Source organism: Pangasianodon hypophthalmus, chromosome 13 (genome assembly GCF_027358585.1).
Source record: "Pangasianodon hypophthalmus isolate fPanHyp1 chromosome 13, fPanHyp1.pri, whole genome shotgun sequence".
Lineage (NCBI taxonomy): Eukaryota > Metazoa > Chordata > Actinopteri > Siluriformes > Pangasiidae > Pangasianodon > Pangasianodon hypophthalmus.
Window position 1 is genome coordinate 2440181 of NC_069722.1, and position 12264 is coordinate 2452444.

The 12264-nt window shown below is 37.3% G+C and overlaps 1 protein-coding gene across 1 annotated transcript in view; it reads right to left on the bottom strand.

Moving 5' to 3' along the window:
• Window positions 1-12264, bottom strand: part of LOC113528224 (uncharacterized) — a 131406-nt gene that overhangs the window by 12282 nt on the left and 106860 nt on the right. The window contains 2 exon segments of the mRNA XM_053239390.1: window positions 10129-10437; window positions 11154-11156. Of these exon segments, the coding sequence (XP_053095365.1) occupies window positions 10129-10437; window positions 11154-11156 (312 nt within the window).

The window sequence follows — 12264 nt, forward strand, 5'->3', positions numbered from 1 at the left end:
TACATGGTTATTAAAGAATTAAAAAGCTACACTCTTCATCTTATAAGATTAAAATAACTGTTGCCAAACTTATAACATGCTAGAAACATTATAATCACTCTAATAATGATCCATTCATAGACTCTTACGTATTTGCCTATTAAAATCTAAACAGCAGTATAAAATAAGTATATATATAAGTATAATGTGTCATTATTTAATAAATAAAATTGTTGGTAATTGTTGGCAAAATGCTGTGGGATAAGAGAAGTAAAACACTTTGGGATGTTCTGTTAAAGACAATCGTAGAATATAGAATATATACTTTGGGGTGGTAACAGTAACTAATCACACCACCCTGTTGCTGATTATTTTCCTGTAACAGTACAAAACAGAGTGTTTTATTCCTTACTTAACATGCTTCTTTTCTCTAGTCATTAGAGAAAAACATTCTAACAAAAAAAACCCAAAAAAACCCCACTTGATTCAAAATTATCAGCACCCTGCTTTGGAGAGAATAATGGCTCTGAGTCTGTTCCCGTAACAATTAACCTCTAACAAGGCTGGAGAAATTGTAGAAGATCTTAGTCCAGTCCTCCATGCAGAACTCTGTTTTAAGCTATTTTGAGGTTTGTGCATGTGGATGTCTTTTTCCAATTCAGCCCACAGGTTTTCAGTATAATTCAAATATGTCGAGCTTGTGTGTCTTTAAAACATCCACTTTGTTTCTTTAACAATTTCTGTTGATTTGGAAATATGTTTGTCTCATCATCTTCTTGAAAACTTTGTCTATGACAAAGTCTGAACCTAATAAGAAATATAAACAATTTTCTTCTATACAATCAAATTTGGTTATTTGTTTATAAAGGGTGCCAATAATTTTGGAGGGCACTGTGTGTATATCATATTCGCGCCTGTATCTGCTGCTACAATAATTTCCTCTCCAAGAATAAAATAAATAAAATAAACTAATTCTAACTAAGGTTAAAGGTTATTCTCTGACCAGATCAGTCTGTTTGTTTCTTCAGACTCCATTTAGTTGAAATCAACAATTCCTCAAACAAGAAGTGAATAAATCCACCGTAATGAAAACTTGGCACATCTCAAACCTCTCAAAATAAGATTATAATTGTGTCACAATCCTAAGTTATTTTCATGCAAAATTCTTTGCTGTATCTATTTAACCAAACATACTTACATATACAGTGTGGAAAAATACAATAAGTTTAAAATTAATCCAAAATACCAATTAGTGATAAGCAATTTGAATTTACCAAGCAATAAAGTGAGATAAAGTCTCAGCATCCTGGTCGATGAAGCGTTGTTCAGTTTGGTGGTGATTATAGTGTTCACTTCTGCAATCTTCTCAAAGTGAGGTTCATGAGGTCATAGTGTTTTTTTCTATGAGGCTGACGAGATGGAGCTTCTCTTTTGACCACTTCCTGTTTGTGAAATGCAGAAATCTTAAAACTATACTAGACGGTTATAACGTCTAGTAATTAGCACTTCTAGACTGTCACAAACACTTGTCTTGTCTATATTTGTCAAAGCAATACTTCTGTGAGTGTATATTTGCTGCACTGTTTCCTAAATGCTCGGTTCTACCACTGAGTCTAATGGCATGACAGGCTTGTTAATGAGCTGTTAATACATACTTGTACAGCACATGGGGAATAGAGGAGCAGATTTGACAAAAGTCTACTGCAGGACACAGAAAAGTCCTTTTATACTCACTGTTCATGAGATCATGAGAACATTCATGAGATAAAACCTTTTTTTGCTGTACATACAGTACTTCATGCTTGAAGAACACCCCAAACCACACGTGCGAGACGAATCTAACAAGTCTACAGACTGTCTGAACTGTCAAAAAGCCCGACTTCCTCTTGTTACTTCCTTTCATCTAGTATCCAGCCATCTTTAAAGAAAAAACAACATGAGGTTTGTTAGTAAGGAGTCAGGGGCATGATGAGCTACCAGAGCAGCTTCTTTGGAATGATGCTGGAGTGATGAACATGTTTTTCCAAAGGATATTTCCTCAAATGTTGTATTGATGATAATGGTGGTGGTGGTGGTGAGCGCTGTTGAGTGAGAAGGTCTGACTGAGAAGGTCATAGCGTATGATTTCCATCATTTTCATCCTCATCAATCCATTCAGCGAGCCCTAGATGGGGAGGAGTCATCCTAGAAGAGACCATGCCCAGTGGGATAGAAATGTTCCAAGGTGATCAGGCAGCAGAACTGCAGTATTTTTTTCAGCAGTGACACGTTGCTCTACGGGGCCAAGTGGAAACAAACCATGCCACCAGAAACAAATAAATGCCTCCTACAACATAACAAAACCCTTTTTTTCCCCTTTGTCACCAGTCTGTATCTCTACACAAGTAACACACACCGTAAGATCTTATGGCCCAAGCTGCCTCCGGTTTGGGCTCACAGGAACACCTAAGACCTTCCAACAACTGATGGACATAGTGGTGTGGCTCATACTCCACAACCACTGATATACCTGTTTAATGGGAGGAATACTTTCTGCCCCTGCAAAAGCTGTTGGACCTGTTGCATAGGACTGGACTACTTACCAAGCCAAAACATGCCACCTGGAAATGCAAGAAGAACAGAACAGAAGAAATTCCTGAGACCCTGCAAAAAACAAAACAAAAAACAAAAAAACAAAAAAACAGATATATGCTTTCTTTCTATGTTGACAGGACATAATTAATTCAATTCAATTTTATTTGTATAGCGCTTTTAACAGTGGACATTGTCACAAAGCAGCTTTACAGAAAGAAATGAACTCACTAAATAAATAAATAAATGAATAAATAAATAAATAAATAAATAAATTCCTTGTGAAATGGAGCTTTTTGGCACATAATTTGCAAATAACTTGCTGTCTTGTTTATTTCTGGATTCAGCTGCTTTTATTTGTAGATCACTTTGTGTACATTCACACGTCATGTGAGATTTGTGAAATGGCCTGTATTTATTTGTGGATTTTTTAAAGTATTTCTTACATTGACTCATGTAGTTCAATAGATTTTTTCTTTCATAGAGTCTGCTCTAGCAAATCAGATAGTAAGACACTTTTTCCACTAACCTCCTCCTTCACCTGAGAATAACTTCTTGCTGCTGCTGATGCCCCCACATGGACAGCCTGAAGACTACGCTCAAGTCTCATTCATTATTCTGTGGATAACTTCACTTGGATACTATAAAGTTAAAACTAACAACATTCATGAAATAAAAAATGATTAAAGATCCTTTCAACACACTTAGCACAGCTTATATGTGTGTGCATCATGTTCGATTTATTTGTGGATCTTATTTTATATTTGTGAATCACTTACTGTTTATTTTTTAAAATGTTTGTTGAACTTGTTATTTATCTGCAAAATATATCTGCAGTGATGGAGTGATGTGACACACATGCAAAAATTGAGGAAATGAATGGGGGTAAATACTTATTCACACCACCGTACATACATACACACAGATATACACCTACATGTATAGAATATCATTTGGGATTAGCAAGCGTAACAAATGTAAAAGCTGCCCAGATTGCAAAAAAGATTTACATGCTTAGATCCACACTGTATATCCACTTCTTCTGTAGGCTTGAGTAGGCTGTCTGTAAAGACAGGCGTGCCACGCAAGATTTCACAACACGCTCTTCACTAATGACAAGGAAGGTAAGAAGCCAGCAGTCACTTGAAAAGAGTTGCAGGACGACCTGAAAGAAAGGAACAACAGTTACACAGAGAACAATAAGCACTGAATTGTACCACAATCGTCACATCCTATGCAAAATTTCTCCGCTAAAAAAGAATCATAAAGACACAGGTCTAAAATTTACACGTGTGCATTTAGACAAATCAAAACTTTTTGGAGCAAAAGACAAAAATAGAAGATTATTTAATTGTTTAACTCATCATTTTTGGAGAAAGAAGGGTTGCACATATGATCCCGAGAACACCATACTCACAGTGAAGTACAGAGGTGCTGCTTCTCTGCAAATGGTGCTGGGTTATCCAAGGAAACATAAATGGAGCGATGTACCAGGACATATTAGGGGAGAATTTAATCTCGTTGGCCAAGAAATTGAAGCTGGGGAGAAGATGGATGTTTCAAGACAATGACCTCAATCATACAGACAAAAATACCTTGGAATATTTGTGCATTAGGTTTTCTGGCAGCCCATTTGTGAGTGGGTGTAGAAAATAGGGTTAGTTCTTTCAGCATCATTAAAAAAAAAAATCCTACTGAAAAAACCCATCGGTGTGACTGTAAGAGTGTTAAGACATATATTTATATTTATGCTTATTGCCCAGAAGGCTTTATTAGCAAAAATATACAGAGCTTTAACATACCAATAAAGAATGTAGCTCAGAAAGTGTTGTCTAAGCCTATATTTTGCTTATTGCACAGAAAAGTCCATAATATGTTTGTAAATTAAAGTGGATTCAAATTTTTTCATTAATTACATTATATTGTTTTCAGACACCTCCAAAGGATTCCAGGGGCCCGTTTCAATAAGGAGGTTCAACCAACTCTGAGTTTAAACTTGAACTCTGAGTTGACTTACTCTGAGATGGGAAACTCTGAGTTTTCGGTTACAGAACAGCTGAAATGAGTTAGTTCAATCAACTCTAAGTAAGTTGACTCTGAGTTAAGCGCGTGCACCATGACTATAAAAAGCCATGATCAACAGAGTGCAGATATTATGAGTCACCATGGCAACAGCACCCGAAAAAGTAACTTGTGATGCAATTACATTAAATACAGAATTTTTTACGAATTAAAAGTGCAGTTTTGTGTCTATCCTTGTATTGTGGTTGAGGCTGATATGGGATTTATAAAGCAATTAGTAATAAATAAGCCAATACTTTTTAGGGAGAGTAATTATCACATTAATCTACTTTTTTTAGAGTAACTTACCCAACACTGCTGTAATAATATCATAAGTGAAACTGGAAGAACGGTACATTATTGAACCTAATTTTAATTTTCATGTAGGTGCAATCCTGCAGGCATAAAAAGAACGTGGCAGCAGCTAAAAATGAAATATAAAAACATAATTCAATCAGGTAAGGCTTGAGCATATCATTGGTGTAGGCTACCTGACTTTACAAACATTTGACATATTAAATAACTAAATAGCATCCAGTGTCTTGCAGTGCAGCAGCATTTTTGACATAGGAGTAATGCTGTTTTCACACAATTAAATGTTCTTTCTTATTTGACTTCTACTCTGAACCCTAGGCAGTTGTAAGTAGCCTACTAAATAAACCATTAATTATGACAAGTAGTATTATAAAGTGTACTCAACCAAATGCTAATCTTCACAGGAAGATGAGGATGATGAAACCACTTCTGCCACAGAGAGGCCTACAGAGGTAATATTAATATGGTGTCTACACATCAAACAATCTACACATTCACATTTCATCACATTTTTGTGTGGAGTAGCCTATAGAATCAAAATTTATATTTAAGTATAAACTGATTATTATCTCTCCTCAACCCCCCAGAGTGTGGAAGAACAGCAGGAGGAGGGTCCATCAAATTCTGCTGCACAGATGAACACAGTTCAGTAAATGCCAGAGTTTAATTCTGTACAATTCATAAAGAACTACATAATATAACTCTAATCTACTGTATTTTCAATTTCCATCCTCAAAATCTGCAGGGTGGATGGGGTCTTCCTCAGGGTCTTGTATTTGTAGGGCAGGGTGTTGCTCCCCTCTAATTATGGCAATATTATGGAGAACAACACATGCCGCAATAATGTCGCAGGCCCTCTCAGGGGTTACCCTGAGGTGACGTAGGCACTGAAAACGTGCTTTCAACAGGCCTATGGTCATCTCCACCCGGGCTCTCGTCCTGCAGTGTGCCACATTGAAGTGCTGCTGGGGGCCTGGTTCAGGTTCTGGGTAAGGGGTTATTAGTGTTGGTTGGCATGGGTAACCCCTATCTCCCAGCAGAAAGCCATCAATCTCCCCTGTAAGAAAGTTCACATTGCTTTAGTGCTGCAGAAGTGCCCCTGTAAGTGTATAGTGCATACATGCATTGAAATAAGTGTATAGGGCATACATGTACTTACCACATTCCAGCCTGTTGCTCAGGGTCGACTCACAAAACATTCGTGAGTCATGAACAGAGCCGGGCCACTTGGCCTCCACATTTGTGATGATATGTGCAGCATCACATATGATCTTGACAGTGCAAAGAATGAGACATGTGAGTTACAGTATTGTGATGTAGTCTTTGACCATTAGAAACAGTAGGTTAGTCAGTGTACCTGCACATTAATACTGTGGATAGACCTCCTGTTGACATAGTCAGCTTCATTCTCGGAGGGTGCAATGATGGGAATGTGTGTGCCATCAATGCATCCAACCACATTTGGAAATCCTGAAGGGAATTCTAATTATTAGGTTACTTCCAGAGGTCGCAGCAACATGTTATTAACTGATCATCATTTTCAGAGTAGCCTCATTTAAAATGATTTCTACACCACTAACCTGCAATCCTGTGAAACTCCTCTTTGATGACTCTCAGGGTTTTGTGCCCAGGAAACACCACAAAAATCCGCAGAAAGCGTTTGAGAGCGAGGCACACTTTCCCTACTGTTCTGCATACAGTGGCCTTACTAACGTGCTCTGCATCCCCCACATTATACAGAAAACTACCGTTTGCAAAGAAACATAAAGCAACACAAAGCATCTGCTTGGATGTAAGAGCACGGCCACGATGGCTGATGTTTCTGATGTAAGGATGGATGAGATTATGGATATATTCAATTGACTGTCTAGAAAAACGGTACCGCTCAAATAAAAATGCATGAGGATCTGACAAAAAATCCACTTGGGGCCTCAAAATCCTCTCCTGACGTAAATGCAACTCCCTGCGAATTAATGCAGCCTGCTCATCTACAGGATCCTCTATAAAAGGACATGCCATTTTCACTTTTTAGACAGTCTGCAAGACAGAAATATGTGCAATGAATGAATGTACCGAAAGAATGAATGAGGTATTTAAGCACCGCTTCCACTTTAAAAAAGGGGAGGAGACCGAAAGAAACTCCGGGTTTAATGAAGAAAACCTGACCAGGTTAGGTTCACAGAGTAAGTTGCCACGGTAACTGACTCAGAGTATAGGTTACCTCTCTTTCAGAAACTGGCTTGACTTACCCTGCTTTCTCGGGTTTGAGATACCTCCGCTTCTGAAACGGAAAACCCAGAGTTTCCCACATTTCAGGGTTAACATACTCAGAGTTTTCACTTAACCTCCTTTCTGAAACGGGCCCCAGGTGATGTTGAAAGGTACTCATGACATGATTTTTAATGCTTCAGTACTATACAAATGAATAATGCGACAGCTAAAATCCTTCAGAATTGTCCTTCAGTTTTACATGGTCAGTGATATTGTAACAAAGGACTCACTGAGGCAGAATAAAGATCCATATGCATGAGGTTTATTGACAGGAACATGCAAAACAGTCCAGGCTGTTGAAAAAAAAAACAAAAAACAAAAAACAAAAAAAACCCTCCAGCCAGACAAATCCAAGACAATATCCAAAATTGGGTCAGAGAACAAGGCAAGGTCAGAATACCAGATATCAGAAAAACCATCAAAGACTGTTTGAAATTGAGACTGGACAAGGCAAGGACATACACAAGAGAGCTGGTGAGCTAGTGTAAAAGTGCTTTGCTTTCTATATTATGCAAACAGGAAATGAGCAGAGTAACTGAAGAAGCAGTTCAAAACTTGGGGGAGGGCGCCCTCTGGCAGTCTGGAGGGGAAATGTCCGGGTTGGATGTTACAGATATAATTTACATTTCCATAAAATTATGAAATCAGATTGTTTCCTGTGAAATATGATACTCAAAAACTCAAAAAACCATACTGCTGTTCATCCCTAGAGATACATACCCGAATCAGGATCTTGTGATTTCCCTGGACAACTCTCAGATCTCATCATCTGTCACAGCATGCAACCTCGGGGTAAATGCCTGCTTTGCCAGGCATTTACTGCAGCTGCCTTCAGCTGCTGCTTGTTTGTGGGTCTTTCTGTCTTCAGTAAGTAAAAAGCATGCTCAATTCTTTGTAGACTGTAGATATTGGATAATTGTTTAATTCTCCACACTATACACACAGTTTGCATAAATTTCTTCATTCTCATAGTCATTGTCCATGTCACTTATTTGTTCATGAGCACTGACATCAATGTAGTCGTTATCTGAGTCATCTGAATCGTCCTTCTGGTGGAAAATGGTTTCTACATTTTCATAATCAGGTTCGTTGTCTGTCTCAGTCTCTCCTTGGGGACATTTATATGTGGTTTTGGCACCTACAAAATGATTGTGTCAAAATACACACAAGTTTTGAGATTATTTGTATATCAAGATTCGGCAAGAATGAAATCTGTAAGGTAAAAAGCATTCCATGTTGTCCTGTTGTTCTTCCTTGCCACTGTTGCCTCTGGCTTGCTCATTACGGATAAATTCATACATTTACAATTGATATCCTGAATGTATTTATTTCTATAAAGCTGCTTTATGACAATGTCCATTGTTAAAAGCACTATACAAATAAAATTGAATTGAATTGAATTAGTAAAATAATCAATAATGGGGTGTTGTGATGAAGTGGCGTTACTGTTACTACCCTGAAATTGATTAATGTTCTAATAACATGTCCCAGAATGATTCATTCCTCTGATACCACAGCAATTTGCCAATGATTGCATTTTTTAAACTTATTATAGAAAGACACTTCATATATTTTATTTGTTAATAGTAACAGGAGGAGTAAGAGGAATACTCCTTGGTCCTAAAAACCTTCCTGTTTCTGAAAACTCCAGTTACACCATTAACTTGGACTGTTACAAAGTGCTGACACTGGAGACTCCTTCCAATAAAAGGTAAATCTCCTCACAGAACATGTCAGCATTTTCTTTGTTAAATAACAACATACTATAAAATGCCTAATATATTAGAATGATCATCTACTGTATATAATACACTGTAAACGTGTGAAAATTAATCAACACCTTCAGATCCCAATCAAGAATTCAGCAGCACTGTGGTATAAAACAATTTAGTTATTTCAGTCTATAAACTTTTAAATGACTTTTGCAACTCACGCTGTGTATCCTTCTTCTTATCCATCTGACATTTTTGTCTTTTCTGTGTCTTCACAAAGCAAATGATGACTGGAACTAATATGAGAAGCAGTCCTGCTGTCATTCCAACACCAATGTAGGGAGCCAGAGATGCTGAGAGAGAAATCATCCTCATCAAGTCTTTATTTACATTAAAGTGCAGAACACAAACGATAGAACTCGTTTATTTTATGGTACCTTTCACAGTGATGAAGAGGAGCTCAGAGGTAGTAGAGGTAAAGGTGTCTGAAGACATGTTAACTTCATAAGTACAGCTGTAGTTTCCCTGATGGACAAAATCTGCCTCAGGAAACAGGAAGACGGCTGAGTGATTAACAGCTGACTGAGTCCTTGTGATGTTGGATCCACTGATCTTCAAGTGAAAGGAACCTCCTGGATACTGAGGTTCAGTGGAGCAGATGATGGAGAAGCTGTAGCCTCTTGTTGCTTCTGGTCCATCAGACCCCGAGTGGAACCATCCATCAGCAGCACTGAAGGAGATATTGGGTTGCTGCATGTTCACTAGAAAACAACACTGTTTGTCAGGAACTTCAAATTGCACTTACCAAAAGCAATTTATGCCCAAGTCTCACCTATTCATCCAATTTCAGCATTTGTAAAAGACCCTGACCCTCATAATACACATCCTTTCAACACAGTACTTTCGACATAGTATACAGCTGTGGAAGAGTTGTGGAAGCAATTATATGGCTTAGAATTGCACTATGTAGTGTCCCCATAGGGATGGGTTCCCTTTTGAATGTGGTTAAATATAGTCATTAGGACACAAATGGCACCCCAGTCGTGGAATAACCCTACTAAAAGTCGTTATGGTGTCAGCTACATAACTGCACTATTATATTCCAATGATTACTATTACGTTACGAATTTATTCCTTTTTACTAACCTATAAAAGTTACATACAATGCAAAATCATCACATTTATGACAGTGCCATAACATGAAAGGGTTTTTCTGTACCTGAGCAAGTAACACCAGCATCTTCACTATGGTCACAGTTGTGTGATCCAAATCCATTATGAGAGCACTGTGTGATGTCGCTTTCATTTCCAGAGCACTGAACATCATCCAGCCATATTGGGCCACTTTCCCAATCAAAGTGGGCACTTTGAGTGGTGTTGACAGCTTTACCACATCCAAGCTGTCTACACACCACCTCTGCATCATTTATGTCCCACTCATCATCACACACTGTTCCCCACTGGCCATTGTGCAGGATCTCCACTCTACCAGAGCAGGAGTGACTGCCATCAGAGAGTCGTATGTTACCTTACAAGACAAACAGCAAAATGCATATTAATATTAAATAATGATATCTTGTTACAACACTGCCAAACACCTGAACTAATATGATTCCATTTCTGACATTGCTATTTATTAATAAAAAGTAATGTCAGGACTTTTACATAATCAACAATGAATTCTACACAATTTGCATTGGGTAATTAACCTTTATACTCTATGATAACACCTTTTAAATCCAATTTTTTGGTGGCTGAATTCTGGTAAACAACAAAAAAGACATAAGAAAAATCATGTTTTGACTAAAATTGAGTTTTTCTGCCAGTTATATACTTAAAAAACATAAATATATATTTGACCAAAATTAGATACAAGTGTTTTTATTCAGATTATTTTCTATCCTCGCCTTTGCGTCTTCCTGCAAAAATTTTGTGTCTTGTCTCAGTTTAATAAACGCAGTGGTAAAAGAGTCTGCCTAAAGATGTCTAAAACCTATCTAAGTGTGATTTCCTCACAGTTGGATCAGCTTTTTGGATAGTTAAACACCATAGAGAAATTAAATTCAGTGTGTTATCTGATAGGCTACTGGATGTCCACACTGTGCCTGCTCCATCACATCATCATCAAAACAGAGAAATGCACTTGCACAGTCTGTACACATGACAGCGGACACAGTTTTAGAATGTTTAAATGTCCCAATAAAAGAAATGATAACAAGAAATTTACCCAAAAGAAAAAAAAACTGACTGAATGAATTATTGATTATTTCCCCAATGTAAGAGCGCACAAAGTTCAATCGAGTGAAGAGATGAGAAAGTGAAAACACCACGAGTGACGTCCATCTCATGCGAGGAGACAGAGACTGATAACTGGATGATGCTCATAATCAAAATGATCTTTAGCATTTCCTATTATAGACTTATAATTAATAATAATATTGTTTTTCCATAAGTAGATTAGGTTATAAATGTTGAGGTAAGCAGGTTGGCTTTCAGTGGAACTGGAAAGAAATCTTTAAATTTGATTTTGTCCTTTTTCACTTTTGGGGGCAACCAGACTTTAAAATGCTACAATTTTATTTCTGGGGGGTAACCAGTTTTTAAAATCAAAGTAAAAGCCTTGGATTATTAGAAAACAAAATTTTAAGAATTTCGAGTTAATTTTTTTATGATATTTTCAACTGCAAATGGGAAAGAATATTTTTAATCCTTGCTGTTGATATTGCATGGAGAGTGAAGGGCCAGGACAATCCTTGGTTCTCAAAAAAAATTCTCAGTCTGAACTTCATTCAAAGAAACTTGGCCTGGCCAAAAGCACGGAAAACTACAAAATATTTTAAATAACATATAAAGTCATGAGGTCACTGTTCTCTACCTCCTCATCAAGCCATTTTAGTAAACAACGCATTGCAAATAATGTGAGAATTACTGACATAAGAAAATTATTCAGTCGTTTTAATGAGCATTATATTTAATTAGGGTCCCATTTTAAATCAGTGACATTTCAGCATATAACAATTAAGCCTTGTATAAGAGAAAGGGAGGGCAGTTTTATCTTTGTCACACTCCATAGAGAAGACCAAAGGACATTTAACCCATTCTTTCTGAAACCTGAAGCAGAAATTATCGCTAATCCTTTAACTTATATTTTTACCTTGTCCTTGGAGCAGAATATGATACAGGAAGATGGAGGAAAGTTCTGCCATTGCTGAAAGGGGGTGATCTGGCTAGTTTCGTAAACTATTGCCATATTTCAAAGCTGCCTGCGGTGAGTAAAATACTTGAGTCCTTGATTAGTGACCAAGTAAAACAGCTCGTAAGTAATAATAATAAATTGACATCTTTTCAGTCTGAT